The sequence below is a fragment of the Falco naumanni genome, chromosome 9, assembly GCF_017639655.2.
Source record: "Falco naumanni isolate bFalNau1 chromosome 9, bFalNau1.pat, whole genome shotgun sequence".
Taxonomy (NCBI): Eukaryota; Metazoa; Chordata; class Aves; order Falconiformes; family Falconidae; genus Falco; species Falco naumanni.
In genome coordinates this window covers 4221798-4243502 of record NC_054062.1, presented here as the reverse complement: position 1 = coordinate 4243502, position 21705 = coordinate 4221798, and the positions used below count along the sequence as shown (strand labels likewise).

Below are 21705 nucleotides of genomic sequence, written 5' to 3'. Positions count from 1 at the left end.
TTTCCCAGCTCCCTACAGCTAAGCAGCTGCTGTGGTTAATCTCAAACTCCCTCTCAAGCCTTGCCTGAGGCAGGCAGGGCAAGAGCTGAAGGCACTGGCTTTCTAACTGCCTTAGGCACTTCACCAGCCTGGGGCTCCCTGGAGTGGGATCACTCTCCGCATTGTGCATCTGTAACATCCCTTGATTTATCTTCAACTCATTGATTTGTGAATGGTGTGATGGCACCCTCCACTCCAGGACAAATGCCTTTGGTGCTGGCAAGACCATACAGCGAGGAGGACCTCTGCTCTGCAGCACAGCATGTCCTGAGAAAGGGATGATGCTGGCTGGAGGTATGAGGTGGGGAGTGGCCCTGTGCTGGTCTGGCTCTGAGCCTGGACTGACTGACCAGAAGTCCTTGGGCCAGACCTGCCCCTTGCAGTTTTATGTTGGCTTAGGTCAAAGCATCGGCAGATAAATACCTTCCTTAGAGAGCAGATTCCCCCTGGGAAGGGCAGGAAAGCTGATCATTGGGCAATACCTTGGTTGACCTGGAGGACCTCCATGTTCTCCTGTCCTCCTGCTGCTCTAGAGCAGATGCTGTGCTGTTATCGATGCTCACAAGACCCATTGCAGGCACACAGTGTGGGAAGAGAGTAAACGGGGAGAGAGGAGAGCAAGCTGCAAGTGTTGGCTGGAAGAAGCTGGCAGTGCCAGAGAGCATCTCCATGCCTGCGCCAGGGCGGTCACCTCCCTCCCAGAGCATTTGGGGTGGACACCTGCAGAATCAATTCCTGTTGTCAGAGCGTGATTACAGCACTTCGCAGGGCTGCTGATGCTCTTTGCTCCGCACACTCAGTCAGAATTGCATTTTTTTTTCCCCCTGCCTGCATTTGGAAAGGGATCTCGGGCTTTGTTCTTCTGCAGGCAGAAGTGCTCATGCCTACGGATGTTGCTGCAGACTGTGATTCCTCTGGTGCGCCGTTCCTTTGGTGCTTAGGTGCTGGGAGTGCTGGAGGGAGCAGACACTCGTCTGGGTTTGGGAAGCTGAAGCTGGAGGGCTGCCGGGGCCCTGGCCGCAGGCTCCCGGCGGGTTGTGTGCTGGCACTTGGCCCGGTGCTTTTGGCAAAGTGCCGATCTCGAGGGGAAGGCAGTGTCTGGCAGGGATGACGTGGGGCACCCAAAAGCCTTTCTGGGCTATTGTGTCTGTGGCCATATGACCCCCGCAGCGCCGGTGGTGGCGTTTTGCTCAGCAGCAGGAAACGGGAGTGCAAAGCTGTGGGCTGGGATTTGCTAATCTTTGTTGAGATAGCACAGGGGTGAAAAGCTGGGTTCTGTGGGGATGGGAGGGGGGGGGGGCTGTCTGTTCTGCAGTCCCCTGTAACTTACTGGGGGGCTGGAGAAATGTTGTGGCTTGGGACAGTGCTGCTTTTGCCAGCTGAATGCTTGTGATTTGGGGGCTGCAGGGGGGGACATTCTGGGCATTTGGGGTTTGTTGTTGGCTCAGCCTTTGGAAATGCAAGTCAGAGGAGCTGCTTCTCAGGCTGGGGGATGTAATGCGGTATGATGGACCAGGAAAGCAAGGGGCGTCCCAGAGCAGTTATGGCTGTTGGGATGCTCAGTAACCTGTCCTGCTCCTTCCCGGTAAAAGAAGCCTTTGCCATTCATGGAAACTGAGCAAAACCAGCTTCAGGCCACCGCGGTTCCAACCCAAGCCCCTGTCATGCGTTTATGTTTACAACATGTTGACAGGCCTTGGGTTTGCCAAGAAGTTGTCTCAGTGTAGCTCGACGGGCAGGAGCTGTTGCAGTCTTGTTCTAGCAGTGCTGACTTCAGTAGTGGTGGAGTCCCAGAAGCTGGGGAATGAGGTGGGAGAACTGGAGCTCCCATAGTTATTAGGGAGCTTAATCTACAGTACTAGAGTCCTTTATCTCTCCCAGTATCTTTAAAAGCAAGAGGTCAGGCTGGGAAATGAGGGCTGGTAACCTTAGAGCAAAATAAAATAGTGCTTCATGCAAAAAAGAAGCAACCTTTAGGTATGTCCTGCTACTGAACAGTCAGCAGCGATGCAGTTCTGTGGCTGTGTGGCTTTGTGGCCGTGGGGAGGGAAGGTGGGCACAGGGTGGGCTGGGGAGGGTGGCTGAGACCATGCTGCAGGGCATGACCTGCTCCCCGAGGAGCTGTTGGAAGGGTTTTCTCTGCCCTGGGCTGGAGTTTTACAGGAGGATGGATCCATACAGCAGTCACTCCCCGTCCTCCATCCCCTCTATCTGCGTATGATCCCGCTGCCCGTCACACTGCTCCCTGCTGACCAGAGCTGCAGCGAGCGAAGTACCGACTATTTCCTGCTGAAATTGCAGAAGGCAATTAATTTCTCTCCCCTCTCCTTGGCATCTGGTGCTCTGAAATATGAGTTCATGTCTCCTGTGGGATTTTTTCCCCCCCCCCCTTTTTAAAAGGCTGGAATATATTTTTTTTTAAGCCTAATGAAACAATATCCTGTCCCAAGTGAATCTGAGTTCACTGATTCCCGAGACAAGCAAAAGCTTTGGCCATGCTCCAACCACCTAAAAAAGTTTTTCTGAGCATCTTTTGAGGGAAATGAGAACTGGCTGGACAAGAGGACTATGGCCTGGCCCTGGAAGGCTGGCAAGGATTGCTCCCGTTCACTCACGGTAATCAATTCGGGATCAACTTGAAAGGAACCAAGATGCCTGGTGCAGCATTAGAGCTAGTTAAATGCATCCATCCATCATCTGCCCCCGAGAGCCCCGCTCATTATTAGAAATATTTCCATATGTTGAAAGGTCTGTGTTTATTTTCGTTAATGAGTTCCTTGGCTTTTTCCCTTCTCTTCTCTCTGGTATCGGAGGATGGATCTTTGGAGGGGGGGACAGGAGGGGGTTTCCCGGCGCCCCTGAGGCTGAAGCTGGGGAGCACGTGGAAATCTTGCCCTGCCCAGCTGCTTAGGACTGGGGTGATGGACAAGGGGGGCTTTTCTTAGCCTTTGATGCAAGCCAGGATTTGGAGGAGCTCTCTGGACCATATGTCTGGGCTCACCGTGGGAAGGAGGAGGGAGGAGCAGGAGCAAAGGTGGGTTTTGCCTCCTGAGTGTCTGTGGTTTGTGGTGCATGGGAGGGCAGGAGGATGGCTGGTAGCTGGAGATACCTGACGGTACCTGCACTCACCAACAACATGTTTCTGACCTCTCCACATGCAAAACATTTTTGGTGTCCCAAGGCTGCAAGATCATCCACAGGGAAGCTGAATTTCAACAAACTTCAGAAGAAGTGGACTCTGTCTTAGTTTGCTGATGAGGCCAATAGTTCCTTATCTCCTACACATTGTCCTTAGATTAAGCCTTCTCCTGTGACTTGCACAGAAGTAATATAAAAAAAGTGGATTAGAGGACTGACTCACTGCTGTCTTCCCAAACAACAGGAAAAAAGTGTTGAAGACAGCAAAAAGGGATTTGGGATTGGGTTTGGGGGTTTTTTTGACATATTGCTTTTTCTCCCATTCTCCTTTCAGCAATCATCATTTTACCAGCTTCTGCATGCAGGCTGGCCGGTGAGTATAGCTGTTAAGTAACTTTTTCTGGTTTGTTTTTCCCTTGGCTTTTGGTCAGCTGCGTTTTTCTTCTCTCCAAGCACTCTGTCAGTGAGATCTGTTTTACAAGTGTTTCTCTTTTTCATTTAGAGAAAACCTGGAGCCCCTGGCCCCCCTGGACATCCAGGGAAAACAGGAGCACCTGTAAGTAAGAAAAGCCCTGGTGTCCCCACCGTGGCTGGGTGGCCCCACTGCCACCCTGGCTGGCCCGGGGCACCTTGCAGGGTCAATGGCCTCAATCACTTGCACAGTCCTGAGCTGCCCCAAAAAGTATCTGCTGCCCGGTGGCTTCTGGCATGCTGTAATTAAGGGCTTTGGGATTAGGTTTCAAAGAAGCCTAATGGTTTGCTTGTCTGCTTTCCACCGAAACCCAGATGATGTTTGATATCTAACTCCCCGGGTTTTGTTGGCAGACGCAGCCCCTGCCCCTCTGTCTCTGCCAGCTGAACGGTGCTGCCTTGTCTTCCCCAGGGCATCGGGTTCCTGCCCCCCTGTTTGGATAGGGACCATGTGGATCCCTCCCAGAGGCACAAAAGCGAGCCAGAGACCAGCTGATGCAGTACTTGAATGGGGCCAAGCCCCATGCTGGTGGGTGTGCAGCCCCGTGCCCATGCAACCCTCAGGATTGCTGGGTGATGCTTGCCCACCCCGGCATCTGGCCTCTGCAATAAGGGCAGTGCCATGAGGCAAAAAAAAACAAAGGCAAAACTCCCTGTCCTGACCTCCTGTAGGGCACCAAAGCTGTGGGGAGTGGGGCACCAAAGCTGTGGGGAATGGGATCTGTTGCTGCCTCCAAGCCTACCCTGGCCACGGACCCCGTGATGGTGGGCAGGGTGGTGGGTGTGCTGAGGGATGCGAATCCTCCCACTCTGCCCTTCCCAAGGCTGCCTCTGCATTGCTTGTTGTCCTCCCCGTGGCAGCCTCTGCAGGGCTCCAGCTGTCCTTGGCACGGAGCAGGACCGGGGGGAGGGCGGAGGGGGGGGACGTGTTTTTTGACTCAGACCCTGTTTGCACACAGGGACCCTGTGGAGATCCAGGGGAGCCTGGTGAGAAAGGCCAGCGGGGATATGCGGTAAGTGGGGGTGCTGGCTGGGGGTGGGGGGGAGCTTGGCTGCAGGGCAAGCCCAGTTTGGAGAGGCTGAGCGTGCCCTCGGGGCTGTCCTGGGGACCCTCGGAGACCCTGCCCCTCTTGGATCAAACCCGGGAGCACTGGGTGAGGGAGAACTGTAACAGCCAGGTGTGCTGCTGGTTTGGGAATGGTGCAAGGAAATGTGTGCCTGGTTTGAAAGCTCATGGGAGGTGATGTCCCCTCCCCCTGGGGACCTTGCTGTGGCTGGCAGGGGTGGCTCTGCACAGCAGACTCGTTCCCCTGACTGAGTCAGTGCTGTAGCTCCTCTTGCCCTGTGCTTGCAGCACCCTGCTCCAGCAGGTACATGGTCTCAATGGCTGCTCAGCACAGTCCCGTTGGGTGCTGGACTCTGCTGTGTGTTACCTGATGCCCTCCCAAGCAGGTGGACACAGGTTGGCACAGTTGTCCCAAAAGCATTCTGTCCTTTTGTCACCTGCTGAAAACCACCCACCTCCTTCCCCACGGCTCTGGCTGAAGGGATGTGCAGTACCTGGCCACCTCCCCCAGGACTGACCGAGTGAGCCCATGGGGTTTGGATGCCCTGTGGGTAAAAGGAAAGGCAAGCAGATGTCCCAGTCTCCCAGCATCGCTGGAGCTTTCCAAAAAGCTTATGATAAAAGTTAGAGTCAATATCTTGGGCAAGAAAGGGAGCTACACCACCAGGCGCTGCGTGTCTGCTCTCCTTTGTGTATCCTGCCACCCTGTCACCCCTGGCCCCACTCTTACGCAGCAGGGGTGCACCCCAGGGATAGTATTTTACCAGCTGCTAACATCTGGAAGGCATCACTGACTGTGTTAAGCCGGTTGAGTGTAAACACTGGAGTCTGTCAGTATAGCTTAACGAAAAAGTGCCAAAGTTATTCTCCATCTTCACATAAACAGGATCTGCAAGGAGAGTCAGAAGTTTGGGGTGGGGATCAGCACAGAAACGGAAAGGAGTACATTTTTTCCACCCATCACAGTCCATCTGCAAGCCTGATGTCTTCAGTTCGGGGGGCTGTGTCACAGCCACAGCCCTGTCCCCAGCTCCTTGCTCTCCTGCTCTTGCTTTGGCATCTGCCAAAGGCTTTGTGTGGCAGGTTTCCAACAGGGAAACTCAACTCTGCTTTGGACTCGGCTCTTGACCAGTCTGGGGTGGTTTTTGTTAGCGTTCATGTTTCTACTAGATGTTGGCCCAAGAGGTCTTTGATGCCTGTTCAGGCTCCAGCAGGTCTCCGCTCCCTGCTCTCACTGCCTGGGGCAGGCTGATTGTATGACACCGGGGGTGAGGAAGAGGAGGAGGCATTTCATCCACCTGCACCAGCCCCAAGCACCGTTGGGTTGGGTTGGGTTGGGTTTGCCCACGATCTGTTTTGTATTTGGCCTGTCTCCTTGGGCTCGCCTGCCACAGTCACAGCCCGAGGTGCATCGCAGCCCAGGTCTCTTTCTTGCAAAATTGCAAATAACAATAAATATTCCCCAGAGCAGGGACGAGGAGTGGAATGGGGCAAAAAAGCTGGCTTTGGGGCTGGGTCCCCCAAGCATACATGACCACTAATGAGCATGGGGGATGCACGTGGGTGGCTGTGCGAGGCTGAAGCCCCTGGGGGAGGGAGACGGAAAAACAAACCTCCCCAAAACAAGCTTTTATATTTTCACAACCAGATTCTTCACTTGAGAAGTAACTGAGGCAGCTGCATGTTTCTGCCCTTCCTTCAAACTCTGACTTTGCAAACTAGAACAAAGTTCAGTTTTTGGACTTGACCAAATGTTCCAAAATTTTTGAGAAATCGAAAGTCAAAGTGAGTTGCAGGGAAATGTCCTCTCTTTGTTCCAGACTGCGCTTTATCTTACCTTAATTCAGAATAGTCCATGAGCTAAGGGATAAAAAAGCTGCCTGTAAGCTTTATCTGGTGATGCCCAGTCCAGAGGATCTGCCCAGGCTCTTGCATATGGGAAGGCATCAGAAATGGCTTTGAGCATAAGCCCCAGAGCAAGAAGCAGATGCAAAGGGTTTTCGCTTGCCCTTCTCTTAACGTATTGCTGCTTCTTTGCCTTCTGCTTGCTTTCTTTCTTGCTGTATGGCTGCTGGTTGTGACTCTCCCACGGTTTCAGTCGGAGAGCCTGGGCAGACCCACATGCCCAAAGTTTACAGGGCCTGGATCCATGGAGGTTCTCCCCCTGCCAGCCTCCCCGTCTCCTTGTGAGGTATTTGGTGTTCAGCAGGTACTGCTGCAAAAGCAGGAGGCAAGGAGAGCTCAGCATGTCATTTATTGGTTTCATAATGATGTGGATTTTTTAATTTTCTGTGCTTGGCTTTTTTCTACCCAGGGTGAACCCGGGCTCCAGGGCTTGCCAGGACGTGTGGGTTACCCCGGCTCAGATGGCTTCCCTGGCCTGGATGGCAAACCTGGGCCGTGGGGGCTGCCAGGCGAGCAGGTGAGCTGCAGGCAGGGCCATGGCATGGCTGGTGTCGAGGGGAATGTGCATCCCCAAGCCCTGGGCAGGAGACAAGAGGCTCCTAATGCTGCTGCTCTTTATGTTCCCTTGCCTCCTTCAACTGAAATATTCCTCCTAAGCCTACAAACCCAGGCAGTCCTGGATTAATGCCTCAAGTTTCATGCTTCCCCCCTAAAAAAGCTGTAGAACGTCACGTGTGTCTGTTGAGGTGCAACTGGGATAGCCTGAGCGCTGCAGATCCTGCACTGCGGGCGGCCTGAGCATGAGGGCTGGGCTGCTCGTCTGCATCTGAGCCTCCCAGTTGCTTTTACAGGAGAAAATAACTGGGAGAGGGGAAGAAAGAAATGAAACCAGTTATGGACTGCCTGGATAGAGTTCAAGCCATGAAACTGGTCACCTGGTGGTGTGACAGTTCTTGCCTTTTTCCAGACCCCTGGCAGCAATCCCTGGGGAGCACGGACAATGCACCTGGGCTTGGAAGCTTTCTCAGGGGGGCTGTTGGAGGATGGTATCAGGGGCTGGACCACACTGAGAGGTTTGGGGGTCCCAGCAGCCCCCTGGGAGTCTGCACCAGGGTGGCCGTGGACAGGAGGCAGCACAGTGGGGAGGGGGGAGTGGGTCTGGAGCTGGACATGGGTGGGAGGCACAGGGCAGCCCCTCAATGCCTGCTTGGCTCCTTTTCCCTCTCCCCAGGGGCTGCAGGGCTTCCAGGGTGACCGGGGACTGGCTGGCGAGAAGGGAGAAGAGGTAAGGTGGCTCTCGCTTGCTCAGCACTCAGTGCTGTGGGCACACCTCGGTGCCAGCCCCAGTCTCAGTCCACTTAATGCCAAGCAATAAGAGCTTTCCAGTACTGGTTCCACTGGTACTGCACCAGCAGCGCCTGGTACCCGCACCCCCCCCTTGGGCCTGCAGCCACGTGTGCCAGCCTGATGTGATGTTACGGGGTGGGATGCCCTATTGCCACGCTCCAGCCGTGTGGGGTCTGGCTGGCAGCTGCCCTCACCGCTGCGCCCGCTGTGCAAGCCCCCAGGCAGCGGGGGCTGCTGGTGCACGTCGCTGCGGTTCCTCTCCAGGCTGCTCCCAGGGTTTGTCAGCCACGATATAAAATGTTCATAAAAAAGCAAGTGCTTTTTTCCCCCTTTTCCACCACCCAGTCTTTTTAAGGCAAGTGTTAGCTAAAAGTTTTGGAGCTGCCCAGGAGATTTTGGGCTCCTTTGAGGTCTGATCATAGTGGGGTGTTTGAAACCTAGTTTCTTCTTTTTTGAAACAGCAGCCCCACACAGTTTATCATACAGCTTTTCTGGCCTGGACTTTGTACCCTCTGTGCCTGTGAGCATCCTCCAAGCATCCAGACAGAGAATCTCTTGCCCCTGGGCTCAACCTCTGTGCACTTGAGCACCCAGCAGCTGCAGACACGTGAGGCTTTGCACCGCTCGCATGGGCCCGTGAAGCTTTTCTCCTTCTTCCCCACGGCCACTGTGCACAGCTCAGGGCACCATGGTGTCCTCCAAGGCACAGGCGATGCCACCCAGCGTGGCGCTGCTGTGGAGAGCCCTGTCCCAGCCCTGCGGGTGCTGGAGCACACCTCCGTGTCACCATTGGGTGCAACACTAGCTTGGGGCACGGGAGGGGAGCAGCCACAGTGGGGTGGCACTGTGCTAGGGACAAGCAAGCAGCCAGGCTTTTCTTCTGGGGCTGCCTCATTTAGCAGAAGCTTGAGGGTCCCCATCCCCCAGTACCACACCAGCAGCCCTTTGGGGCACAGCAGCCACATTTGAACTCCTGGTGGTCCAGCTGGGGTTCATACATCCTTGTTGTTCCGTTTCAGGGTTTCTTAGGTGACCCTGGACCAGCTGGGGAGAAAGGAGAGAAGGGAGCCAAGGTGAGGGTGTCTGTCCTTGCTTTTCACAGCCCTGCCTGGGTTGGGCAGGGGGTTGCTCCTTCCCTGCCATGGCCCCCCAGCCCCAGGTCTCTACTCCATCGCTCAGGCTGCTCTTGGCTTTTCCAGGGCGTGAAGGGAGAAAATGGTCTTCCAGGTCCTGCAGGGCTTCATGTGAGTTAATGGAAAAGCTGATTGGGGGGGGTGGGGGGGTGGGGTGGGGTGTGTCGTTCCCTGCCACACAGGGATTGCTCCTTCCCTCCATCTCCTTTCCTGGGCCAGCACCTTTGCTTCTCAGTGATGATCCCAAGCTCCATCCCTGGCTCCAGGCCACATTCTGGCTTTGAGCAAAGCCCTCATGGTCTCTGTGTTTTCACTGACCTTCCTGCAAGGGATGGGACGAAGGCAGCTGCCACCCTGGGGTGAGAACCTCGGGGTGGGCACCTTGCTGACACCCTGCTCCTGGCTTCTTTCCCAGGGGATGTCAGGTCTGAAGGGTGCGATGGGCTTCCAAGGCCCCATGGGGCTGGAGGTGAGTGGTTTTGCTTTCTCTGTGTCACCAGCCATCCCCAAAGAGGTGCAGGAGCCTGCTGCACCCCACTGGAAAGATGGGTCCAAGGAGGAAGGACTCGGGCTCTGTGGGTCACTGGCACTGCTTTGTGGTTCACTCTTACAAAATCCTTGAGTTTTGTTGTTTGGTTTTTTGTTTTCCTGAGACCTGGATGTAATTACATCTGTATCTTTGTCCTGGAGGTGGCTCTTATTAATGGGATTATTGCCCCAGAGCAACCAGGCACCTTGTCCCTCTGCGTCTTGGGGGCAGGAGCCTCCCCTTGCCTCCAGCCTCTCCCACATGGCTGTTGGCATCCCAGCTCATTCTCCTGGCTGGTGATGAAGAAAAATGAGCTTTTGTGGATCACGTTGCATTGTGGTTTATTTTAGGTGACCACCTTCAGCTGAGATGAATCCCAGGCTGACAGCACCTGGGTTTTTCCATGCTGCACTCAGCCCACTGATAGCTTAACTGTTGCCACATCTTTGGGAGGCATCCCAGCCTGGGAAGGGTTTGCAGAGGCTTTAAAAGGCAAACAGAGGTGGTGAATGGAAGCACCTTGCAACTTGAAGGGAGTGAGGGAGCCAGGGGCCGGCCAGGTTGCTGTTCGAAGGGGCACCAAGTAGCTGATGCTTGAGACAAAGAAAAGGGAGAATTTGGGGTGTGAAGATTAAAACGAGAGAACCAAAGCAAAACAAGCTAGAAAAACTGCATCCTTTCACTCCTGCTCCAGGGAGAAGGTGGCTCGGTGGGTCCCCCCGGCCCTGCTGGCCCCATGGTAAGTCACAGCTTTTCGGTTCAAACGGCCGCTGGAACACAGGCGGTGGCTGGGCTGGGGGAGCTGCTGCTGCCCAGCCCGCAGGAGCAGGGCAGGGCCACCCACCATGGGCAGGCTGGGATGTGCCACGATGTCCTGCCCAGATCCATCCCTTGTGCTGATTTACCCCTGAAAAGGATGCATCTGGTTAAAATGCAGCCTCCTGGGGGGAGGGAGGGTGGATTGCAGAAGGACAAATGGTGTTAAAACTCACACATGCTAGTAAAGCCCCCCCAGTACCCCCAGGAGCCTGCGGCTGCTGCCATGGGAAATGCTGTGGGGAGCCCTGTTCCACCTCCTCCTGCATGGTGCAGGCGGCTGCAGGGCTGAGCATCCTCTTGTGCTGCAGGGAGAGCCAGGCCAGCCGGGATCCGTCGGGTGCCGAGGCGTCAATGGCTCTCAGGTGGGTCTGCCCTGGCTGCCTCCCTTTGCTATTTGGGATTTTCTGGCCACTGTGCTCACCCCGTCCTTTCCCTGCTTTCTCCCCAGGGAGAAATGGGCCCTCCTGGCTCGCCTGGCCCCCGGGGCCCCAAGGTACTTGCACCAAGGGATGAGCAAACCGCACGGTGCAGTGGTGTCCTGGGGGACAGCTGCTAGGGGTGCCGGGATGGGAGGGTGTCCCAAGCATCACCTAGCCCAGAGGGGTCTCCTCCAGCTGGGCTGCATTCTCAGCCCACCCCAAAGTCTGCAAAGAGGCTGAGACAGGGGTGGGAATCCGTTCTGTACTCCGTGCAGTGGTGGGGGGGGTCCCCTCACACCAGCCCGCTGGGAGCCCTGGAGCTCCTCAGCAGCACTGTATTTCCCAAGAGAGGTTTTGCACCACAGGCACTGCACAATGCGTACAGGGGTTTGATTCTAACAGCGGCATCTTGTCCCCTCCTGCTTTGCAGGGACCGCAGGGCTTGCAGGGGAGACGCGGCCCCCCTGGCCCCAGGGGCATGCAGGTAAGTGGATGCTGTCCTGGCTTGGAGCCCACCATGTCTCCAAGGTGTGGGTCCCCCCGCCATGTGCTTGCTGAGCAAGGAAAGAGCTACTGGGACTCGTCCCCCATGTCCTTTGCAAGTGGGCATGAAGTCCTTGACCCTGTGGGTCTCTGTGGCTACCTGGGAGCTGGTAGGAATGGGTGGGTGGGAAGAGCTGTGTCTTGTGGGCAGGCTGCTGGCAGCGGGACAGGCAGGCAGGAGGTGGGGGGCAAAGGGAAGGGTGAGCTGGTGGGGACATGGTCCATGGGGTATGACAGGCAGCTGCTGAGGGGCTGGGCAGGGTTCCTATGGGCTGGGGTCTCATCCGCAGAGCAGCACAATAAGCAGCATCCTTCTTCTGCCAAACCTCCGACCTCCCACCACCTTTGCTTTTCCCCAGGGTCCAGCTGGGATGGAGGGATCAGCTGGTCCCAAAGGAGACACAGTAAGAGCTTCTCGCTGGCTTTCTTTGACCTTGGTTGGGATGAAGTGAGGGCTTGAGGGCTTTCCCTTGAGGGACCGGGGGGTGAGGGGTGGGGTGGGGGTGTGTAGGTGTCCCTGCCCCTGCTTTTGGATGGCAGCGCTTGCAGCAGACCCCACAAATGTAGCCTGGAGGTCACCAGCAGCCCTGGGGAGGGGATGTGACATGGTGGGGCTGGGCGCTCCGCCCAGCGCCGCACGAGCTGATGCCAGCATCCCTCTTGCAGGGTGCAGACGGTGTCCCCGGGCTGAGGGGACAGCTGGGACAGGAGGGCCCTGGGGTAAGTGCATGGGAGTGGGTGGCTGGATGTGGGGTGTTCTCATCCTCCCCCTTTAAGCCCCCCAAAGCAATGTGGGGGAATGCCCTCTCCCTCATGCCACCCCCAGCTTCCCATGGTGTTTGTGGCTTAAGAGCTGGTGGGGATGCCTGCCACATCCCTATGACCACACTCCTCATTTCCAAAGCTCCTCCGCCTCTGCTGCTTGCAGGGACCTTGCTTTTAATTTTTTTTCCCCTATGAACTTATCAGCAGCGATGCCCCAGCCCTGCCTGTCCCTTCCCTGGTGCGCAGCTCAGTGCACCCCTTTTCCCAAGGGGTTTGGATGCTGAGCCGTCCTTTCCAAAGGGTTAGGGTGCTGGGGCAGCCTGGCCTTCCTGCTGCCTGACCCACAGCGTCCCAGCTGAGCACAGCCCTTGGTGCATTTGCTGCTTGTGTGCTGAAACTGGTGCTTGCAGAGGGGATGAGGGATGCAGGGTGGGATGTGTGTGGTGCATTTTGGAGGCTGACAAGGACCATCAGCTGAGGGCTGGTGCGTGGGTGGGGGCAGCCCTGGGAGGGCTTATGCATCCCCTGGTCCCTGCTGGGAAGCAGATTCCACTGTGGCATCTCATCATCATCAACTCTGCAGAGATAAATTGGTGTCTCCCATTTATCAGCATCTTCCCATCCCTGTAGTGTGGGAGGGTTGTCAGCCTCCATGAGTGCATTTGATACTTTCCTTTCTGTTTTTTTTTTTTACTTGCATTTTGTGTCTCTCTCTAAAGGGGTTTATTGGCCTGCCAGGCTCAAAAGGCACCCAAGGAGAGCGGGTGAGTGATGGCACCCATGCCATCCCTGCTTGGGAAGCAGGAGAGCTGTGTTAGAACAGCCCAAAGCACCATCTTCATGGTCTTTGCCTGTGTTTGAACTTGATGTTTGAATAGGTGGAAGCTGGAGTTGTTTGGGATGGCAAAGCTGCACTTGGGCTTGTCTTGCTATAATAAGAGGAGCTTTCAGACACAACATGTGTCCTAAGATACTGTCTGCTTCGGGGAGGCACAAGAGGAGTGGGAGTGCTTTAGTCTGTGCTGGGGAACACAGTGCTGAGGACAAGGTGCTCGTCATCATTGTCCTGATACCAGGATGGTGCAGCTGGGATGCCACCACCGGGTGCTGCAGGTGTCCTACCTGCCAGGGAGCTGGGGCTAGGATTGGCACAGGGTGCGGGGGCCACTGACCATTTGCTGGTGAATGAACCCAGAAGCTCTGGAGCACCACACACACACACACACGCACACACTGCCCACCCCCCCACCCCCCCTATGAGGAACAGATCCAGCATGTAACCTGCCCCTGGCTGCAAAAGGCCCATCAGGAGGAGAGCCCTGATCTAAATTGGGCAGAACTCAATTTCTTTGATGCCAAAACGGGATCAAAGCATGCTTTGGTTGTTTGGTTGCAAGAAGTGGCAATAACATGGTTTTCTGAGTGTACCCTCCACCTCTGCTCCTTTTGCAGGGCTGTCGAGGTCCAGGTGGAGCCAAGGGAGACCTGGGAGCCAAAGGAGACAGGGTACCACGTACCCAGGCTTGGGGGGGATTCTTGAAGCTGCTTCCTCTTCTGTTCTTCAAATGTGCTATTTTCCAGCTGGTGGGTGGGTTGGTGTGGATGTCCAGGGACCCAGGGGCATTTGCTTTCAGGGACCGTGGTCCTGCCCCTGATCCATCCTTCCCTGCTCCATCTTGCTTTGGCCATTTAAAAATGTTATATTGCCCCACTGCTGGCGCCCCAGGGATGCTCTTGGAGGAGGGTTGTGGGATGTTCACCCAGAGTGGCCCCATGGCAAAGGCTGGGTGTGCAGAGAGCTGGGGCAGCAAGCGATGGGGGGATTCCTGTCTGCGGGTGGGGGAGCCCCAGGCGTGGGCTGTGGCTCCTGTTTGGGAGCCCTGCAGTGATGTGCTGTGTCTTGTTCCTCCAAGGGTCCACGTGGAGCGCAAGGAGCAAAAGGTCCCCCAGGGATTCGGGGCCAGGCTGGCTTGCAGGGCTTTCCCGGCCCACGGGGAGCAGTGGGGCCCCGGGGACCAGATGTAAGTGCCATGGCTGCTCCAGGGTGCCACTGGTGGGATACATGGGTGCCCCGTGCTGTGCCATGAGGTGGGTGGTAGGGAGAAGGGACAGCGCTGAGGGATGCAGGCAGTGTGGGCAGTGCTGCCTTGCCCCAGCCGTGCCCAGGGTGAGCATTCCTACCTGCTCCCGAGCCGGGCAACGGCCAGCACGCCGCTGTGCCTGGCCAAGAGCCACGCGTTGCCGTGCCGCTGGTGCAGGCACTGCAGGTTTGCAGGATCCCTCTCTCCCGCTGCCTAAAGCCAGCTCCCCTCCAGCATCCTGAGCATCTCTGCCATGTTGCACTGCCTCTTCCTCCTCCCATGGACCGAAGGCACTGGGCTGTCCCCAGCAAAAGTCCACTTGGCAGCCGTACTGGTACACGCTGGTTGTGGTGGTGGGAGCTGGTGCAGGCCAAGGGAGCCCTCTAATGGCATCTCCTTCCATGCTGCTGGGGCATCGCTGGCCCCTGCATGGCCGCGGGGAGCTTGGCTCAGAGTCCCCGTCCTTGGGGTCGCAGGTGCGCCTGGCACCGAGCACTTGGCACCGACACAGCTTTGACCCGGCTGCTCCAGACCCCTCCAGCTGTGCCCCCATCAATGACCTGGAATTAGGTGGTGGCTTCAGCAATGCGAGGGGATTTCCAGCAGGTCCAAGGGGAGCCCTCCCCGGCTGCCTCTGCCCGAGCACCTTTGCAGGGTCCCTGCCCCCCGTCAGCACCCTTTGCGCAGGTATTTTGAGAGCACAGGGCTCACACTTCACTCTCTTGAACTGATGCTCATCCCTGACTCCTGCCAGGCTCTCTGCCTCCTGGAGCCTGTGCTGGCAGCTCCGGAGGGCTGCTGCTGCCCAGCCGGCTGCCCTGCTTCTCACCAGCTGTACCACCTGGCCCCAGCCCTCGCCAGCTCCCAAGAGCTGAGCACAGCAGTGCCAGGTAGCCACAGGAACAAGGCACAATTTTCAGAGTGCTTTTTCCTGCAGTGCGTGCTCCGAGTGAGTTGTCAGGATGGATGAACCCAGCTGCAGATCAATACTTCTACCTGGGAACTGAAGCCAGGCTGGTTGCTTGTCTCTAGAGCTTTCCAGCTTCTCAGGAGAAGGGGGGTTATATTTTCCCACCCACCTTTCTGGTCTGCAGCATCCCCCTGCATGTGATGCCCTCTGCTTCAGAGGGCTTTTGCGATGCCTGCCTGGATCTGCTCTCACATTTGCTGTTCAGGATGAGAAACGAATCCTCCCACCTCTCCAAGAGATGGAGATGCAGCACGACTCATCTCGCTGCCAGGTGGTGCCTTTTCCATCCAGCCAAGCAGCGCTGCCATCACACCACATCAGTCTGGAGCCAGGGTCTGGGCTGTGCCTGCCCTCCCGGGGCTGTAACCGAGCAGCCAGGAGTCTCGGCACATCAATCCTTTGAATTGTCTTTAATTTGATCAGCAGGCAACAAAAATATTCAGCTGTGCTGTTTTGGGCCAACACTGAACCTATTAGGCGCTTTTTTTTTTCTGGCCAGTTTTATGATCCTGATGGAGGTCTCCATCCCTACCCCAAAGCTCAGCTGGTGCCCCAGGTCACATTGCCATTTAATGAGTGCCACCTCCGGCCATGCTCCCCACATTTCTCCCCTACACAGGGCAGGGGCATGGTGGCTGCCATGGCTGGGGGAGCAGGCAGAGGATCAGAGGCTGCATTTTCTCTGGCTAACTCCTCTCCTCTCTCCTGGCAGGGGGAAGAAGGGCAGATCGGCTCAGCAGGGCTGAACAGCAGCGAGGGACCCAAGGTCAGTGCTGGTGTTTGCTGCTGTGTCCCCTGGTTTCCTGCGGGCTCCCCTCATCCTTGCGTGGGGGGCAGGGATGCAGCCTCCCTGCCCAGGAGCTCCATGCAGCATGGGGCCCAGCACCCAGGGACAGCATCAGGATGCCCACCTGGGGAGGGTCCCCAGCCTCTTGGCCCCCCACCCTGTGCACAGCATCCCTGCACCCACTGCAGCTATACACTGACCTTCCAGTGTGGCAGTGGTGGATGGGTCCCCTCGGTGCTCTCCAGGGTGGAGGGGCTGGGGGACACCTGCAGGGTTGTCTAAAATGACTTCTGTTTCCATTTGTGTGAATTTTAGGGAGGCCAAGGACCTGATGGCCTGAAGGGAACCCCAGGACCGCGGGGAGCCCGGGTAACTAATGGGGTGCTGGTACTTGTAGCTGAATCTTGGAGCATCTTTGGCTGTGGGAGACTGAAACAACCCTGGACACCCCTCGCTGGGTGGCTTGGGATGCGCTGGGGCTGAGCCGTGACATGTTTGGGCACCAGCTTTGCCTCCAAATCTCCAGCTCTGTTGCTGGCAGGAAGATGCTTTTCTTACAGCTTGCTGTTTTCCAGGGCCGCGTGGGTCAGCGTGGGCTGGTCGGAGTCCCTGGGCTGCCTGTAAGTAGGAGATGACCCATGGCCCTGGGCTGGCATGTGGTGCCATCAGCGCTGGGATGGGAAAGCCAGCTCTTGGGGAGCAGCATCCCGGGATGCAGCCGGATCAGAGGGAATTTGCACAGGATAAGTTGGGAACGAGCAGCTCAGGCTTTTGCACATTGCATGAAGTGTTTTGACAAACCACCTGCCCAACACCACAACTTCTCTCAACCCTGAGTGTAGAAAATTCAGGAAATAGCAACTTAAGAAAACTCTGTTATTCAGAGTCGTGTTTGGTGACAAAGCCAGGAATAAATAGCTGGGGCAAGAGGGGACAAAACACAGTCGAGGTGTTCACGGTGGGAATGGGTTTCCTCCTACACTCATGTTACTTCCCAGTGATTGCATCCAAAGGTGGAATGGAGCAGGGAGGAGCTGCAGGAGCTGTGCAGGGAGGACCTATGCGCTAGTGAACCCATGGCTCAATACAGATCAGCTGAACACCCTGGGGACCATGCCACTGCTAATTTGCCACCTTTTTAATACTGGAGGGAGGCTCTGGGGCTGGATGAGGCCCTGATGGGGGCACCCTGCCACCAGACTCTGCCTTCCTGAGGTGAGACTCTCCTTCCAGGGCTCGCGGGGCATCCCAGGAGCAGAAGGTGCAGAAGGAAAGCCTGGTACACAGGTTCCCATCCTACACTCTGTACTTGACAGTGGGCAAGGGCTGGGGCAGCGGGTTGTATCAAGAGGGGGAGCTGAGCCTGACATGAGGGGACTTCCCATCCCCACCATCCCCATGGCTGTGTGGGTCAAGACCCTGACACCATGTTGGACCTTGCCATGATGTGCATCAGCTGGCTGTGGGCTGACATGGTGGGACTGGGAGAGGCTGCCTCTGCCTCCCCATCCTCATCATTGCCTGTCTTGTCCTGCAGGGTCACCCAGGGACTGTGGGCAGCCCAGGCAGGAGAGGACCACCGGTGAGTAGAGCTGCGTGGCTGCCTGATTTCTGTCCTTCCTCCTTTCTGCTCGGGGCTCTCCCCCTGGGGATGTGCCTCAAAAGCATACCCATAGGATGAGGCACAGGTGGTGGGTGGCCCTGATGGAGTGAGACCAGCCAAAGGGTGCTCTGAAGAGTGCTTCTCCAGGCAAGAACCTGCTGAGAATTGTGCTGAAGGGTGAAGGAGAGGGAATGGGCAGTGCTTTTAAGAACTGGCTATTGCAAAATGATGTCTCATCCCTTGTACTGCTATCCAAGACAGGTCCAGCAGCAAGACCTGGGCTGGTAGCAAGTTTTCCCTTCTGCAGGATTTCTAATATTTGTTTATCTTTGAGCTAAAAGCAAAAGCAAAACCAAATCTGGCACTTCCCTCAAAACAATATATGAAAAATGTTCTGCTCTGGGTCGCAAAACCAAATCTGGCACTTCCCTCAAAACAATACATGAAAAATGTTCTGCTCTGGGTCAAGGAGACGCACCTCCAAGTTGGCTGTCAGCATCACGTAGCGCTGTCTGGATGCATGTGTGGGTGTTGTGCATGTACACACACATCTGCAGCGCTTCAGCAGCGAGAAACCAAAGAGCTGGTTTGAAGTGGAAAGCACCAGCGCTGCCTTCGAGGGGCTGAGCCCTTCGCCTGCACCTGGCCCTGGGCGCTCGCTCTGGTTTGGGTTGGTCTCGGGCCGTGCACTGCCAGAGAAAAGCTGCTCCATCCCTCCTGCTTCTGCCTTCCCTCCATTGCTCGTCTTCTGCCCTTTCTTCCAGGGTTTTGCCGGCTTGCCAGGGGGCCGTGGACACACAGGATCTCCTGGATCGATAGTAAGGAGACAAAAAAAAAAAGTTCCTTCTGCATGAGCTCTGCATTTTCTTAGGTGGGAAGTCAGCAGGGTTGGTGCTGCTGCTGGGCGATATGGGTCTTTCCCACCTTGGGAACTGGCAGGGGATCAGGACATCTGTAGGACCTGGTCCTAACTTCTCGTTAAAAGACATGGAAAAGCCTCATTGGCAGAAAGAGCTGGGGCTAGGGAAAAGCAGAATGATTTCCCTAGGGAATCTGCCCGAAAGATTTTTTTGCAGCTTCCCCAAGCCTAGCAGGGTCTCCATGGGGGATGGCAGCCCGTGGAAACCCTTCACGCCTGGGTGGCTGAATAGCAGCGTGGTCCTGAGTCCTGGGAGGGGATCAAAGCATACGCTCCATCCCAGGAGGAAATGGGTGGTACAGGTTCAGGGAGGAGGTCCCAGGTCCTTGCCCACTGGGATGGGGACCCAGAGCAGCCCCTGCTGCTGGAAGAGCTCCTCCCTGAGAGCCTGCTCTCAGCTAGGCTTGGTGATGACCCCAGGATTGACTATTGTCACCTTCCCTAGGACAGCCCTGCTGGAGAGCCAGCCACAGGGTACTGGTGTGCAGGAGCCACCAGGGTGGGCCACAGTGACAGAGTTTGTCCCCAGCAACCTGGCTTGGACCAGGTGACTCTTGTCTGTGAGCACAGAGGCAGCAGCAGTGGCTCGGTGGGGCTTGGCTCATCTCAGCCTTTTGACTGATATCTCCTCCCCAAATATTTCCAAAGGGCTCTCTGGGAAAACCTGGACCTGATGGAGACCTGGGTTACCTGGGCCCAAAGGTGAGAGCTGGGGCTTGTGGGGGCTGGTTGGAGCTGTGATGATGGTGAGCAGCCCTGAGAGGCTCTTGGCTGCCATGGGGAGATCTGGGCGGATCCTGTGGGCACAGACATGGACACCAAGGGTGGGAAGTGCCTGCCAGCATCCCAGGAGCAGAGGTTCATTAATGCTCTCATCTCACCTGGCAGGGGCTGCCTGGAAAGCCTGGCTCGGAGGGGCCACAAGGACCTGTTGGCACCTACGTAAGTGATAGTGTCCCTGGGGGGAGGGGGGAGGGTGCTGCCCACCTGCCTGCAGGAGTGGCTGAGTTGGGAGGGAGGCTCGCTGGAGCAGGGCTGCCTCCAGCCAGGCACTCGCCATCCTGCCAGGGCTCCTGCGGTGCCCGGGGTCCTGGCGAAGAGCTCAGCCTCAGCAGCCACCTTCTCCCAAAACCCTGGAGATTCTGGGCAGCCCCGGCTGCCTCCTGATGCCATGCTCTCCTCAGGGCTACCCGGGACCTGCCGGTGACCGTGGGAGGCCAGGGCGCAGGGGAGACAAGGTAGGGCTGGGAGGTCCAGCACAGCAGTGAGGAGATGCACTGGGGTGGGAGTTCAGGCTTCAGAAACTTTTTTGCGTTGGAGTGTTGAACCAAATGGGTGGGTTTGGGTGGTGTCTGTGAATGGTCTCCATCAGGGGGCTGCAGGGGTGGCAGGAGGAGAATGGCTGGAACTGGCTCCCACATTGGGTGAGCTGATGGTTCTGGGCACTTACCTGCCCAGACTCCTGTGGCTTGTTATAAGATGTTAGGCCCCTGGGTTTTTGGTTGGGTTGGCGTGGGGGGGGGGGGGGGGGGGGGGGGGGGGGGGAGGAGTTGGCTGAAGTGGGTGGTTCTCACTGAAGAGATTACTGCGTTAAAACATGAAGAAGAAAGGAAATCTTTCCTGCCTCCTAACAGGGAGAAAAGGGAGCCCAAGGGCCACCAGGATTTCCAGGAAAAGCTGGTCCCAAGGTGAGTGTTGTTTGCTGCTGCCCTGGGCAGCTCCAGGCCACCAGAGAAGCACTGAGCAGGTTGCCTTTGCTGGGCTGGGTATGGGAAAATGAGAAATCTTTGCCATTGGCATCAAGGGGCTAAACTGGGGAGAGGGGAACACTCAGGGCTGCGGCGTGGGGCTCTGATGGTGCTCTCCTCCCCCTAGGCCCTGCCAGGTCCCCCTGGTCCCCGAGGCGCTCCCGGCTCCCAGGTAGGGCTTGCCATGCTCCCCGTGTGCCTGGCTTGTTCCGCTCCCTCTGCCGCGGTCCCCTGCAGATGTGCAATGCTCTGCAACAGATACATGTGCTACCTGTAGCATTAGCGGCCTGGACCCCGGACCCTTTTGCAGGAGCAGGCAGGAGCCTGGTGTCCCACTTGCTGCTTTGTGCTATCTGCCCAGACACTGCTGAGGCGGCCCGGGCACACGGGGATTGTCCAAGCAAAGCCTTACCCTGCTCAGGGTCCCCTGTGCCTCCTTGCCATGACCACGCTGCTGAGCATCCTTCTTGTTTCAGGGCAGAGCAGGAGACCCGGGTCCTCGAGGGCTTCCAGGGCCGCCTGTAAGTGGGAGAGCTGTAGCTTGCGGAGATGCTCTGTAGGCTGAAGTTGGGTGATGTCCAATGGGATGAAAGATAGGTGCCCACTCTGGAGGCAGCTTCATCCCTGGGCTGGTCGTGGGGCAGAGAATGACCCAAACCCTGCATGGGTAGCTGGGTGGTGACCAGTCAGGTACGGGGACAGCAGGACCCTCATACACCTGCAGTGATGAGGCACTGGTACCCACCAGGTGCAGGTGGTACCTTGCAGACCCTGTGGTGGCCCAGCTGCTTCAGGCATGGGGCTCCCACTGGCCTGCCCTCCCCGGAGCTGCACCCTGCACTGCATTTTGAGGTACCTAAGTGGCCTTTTGGCTTTGCAGGGCATTCCCGGCATGCAGGGGCTGGATGGCATCCCCGGGAAGCCAGGCTCAGCAGGAGAAGGAGGAGCTCCTGGAGTGGCTGGTGCTGCTGGCCCAGCTGGGTACCCGGTGAGTGCAGATGGGGCTCCTTGGATCGATGCCCAGCACAACCTCCTGCCTCAGGTACTAGGACAGGGTGCAAGAATTTTGCTAGTGCAACACTTTGGGGAGTTCCCTAAAGCACCTGCAGGAAGAGAAGGATAAGGGAAGCTGGTGTGTGGCTTCTCTGCCCGTGGGGATGTGGTGTGCTGGGGCACCCCAGACCCCTGCTTAGGAACTGCAAAGGCCTCCTGGGTTAAGGCAAAGCCTTGCTGCTGATACGGGTTGTTTGTTTTCAGGGCCGGGAAGGTGCTAAGGGACCTGAAGGGCCTTCAGGGATGAGAGGAGAAAAGGTAAGGATAGAGAAAGTGGGTTTATTCCCTTCCCGGTCCCATGAGTCAGGAGCTGCCCAGGCAGATTTTGGTCTCACTCTGCTTGCCCAAAGTGGGGTTTACTCCCCAGGGC

General features: G+C 56.8%; 1 protein-coding gene across 1 annotated transcript in view; it reads left to right on the top strand.

Annotated features, from left to right (window-relative positions):
- Window positions 1-21705, top strand: part of LOC121094261 (collagen alpha-1(I) chain-like) — a 91031-nt gene that overhangs the window by 58026 nt on the left and 11300 nt on the right. The window contains exons 11-41 of the mRNA XM_040607629.1: window positions 3512-3550; window positions 3680-3733; window positions 4608-4661; window positions 7029-7136; window positions 7851-7904; window positions 8986-9039; window positions 9166-9210; window positions 9515-9568; window positions 10323-10367; window positions 10756-10809; window positions 10896-10940; window positions 11297-11350; window positions 11769-11813; window positions 12076-12129; window positions 12894-12938; window positions 13627-13680; window positions 14088-14195; window positions 15938-15991; window positions 16328-16381; window positions 16588-16632; window positions 17246-17299; window positions 17550-17594; window positions 18380-18433; window positions 19183-19236; window positions 19423-19476; window positions 19719-19772; window positions 20169-20222; window positions 20410-20454; window positions 20759-20803; window positions 21163-21270; window positions 21540-21593. Of these exons, the coding sequence (XP_040463563.1) occupies window positions 3512-3550; window positions 3680-3733; window positions 4608-4661; window positions 7029-7136; window positions 7851-7904; window positions 8986-9039; window positions 9166-9210; window positions 9515-9568; window positions 10323-10367; window positions 10756-10809; window positions 10896-10940; window positions 11297-11350; window positions 11769-11813; window positions 12076-12129; window positions 12894-12938; window positions 13627-13680; window positions 14088-14195; window positions 15938-15991; window positions 16328-16381; window positions 16588-16632; window positions 17246-17299; window positions 17550-17594; window positions 18380-18433; window positions 19183-19236; window positions 19423-19476; window positions 19719-19772; window positions 20169-20222; window positions 20410-20454; window positions 20759-20803; window positions 21163-21270; window positions 21540-21593 (1740 nt within the window). The remainder of the gene's footprint in view (window positions 1-3511; window positions 3551-3679; window positions 3734-4607; window positions 4662-7028; window positions 7137-7850; window positions 7905-8985; window positions 9040-9165; window positions 9211-9514; window positions 9569-10322; window positions 10368-10755; window positions 10810-10895; window positions 10941-11296; window positions 11351-11768; window positions 11814-12075; window positions 12130-12893; window positions 12939-13626; window positions 13681-14087; window positions 14196-15937; window positions 15992-16327; window positions 16382-16587; window positions 16633-17245; window positions 17300-17549; window positions 17595-18379; window positions 18434-19182; window positions 19237-19422; window positions 19477-19718; window positions 19773-20168; window positions 20223-20409; window positions 20455-20758; window positions 20804-21162; window positions 21271-21539; window positions 21594-21705) is intronic.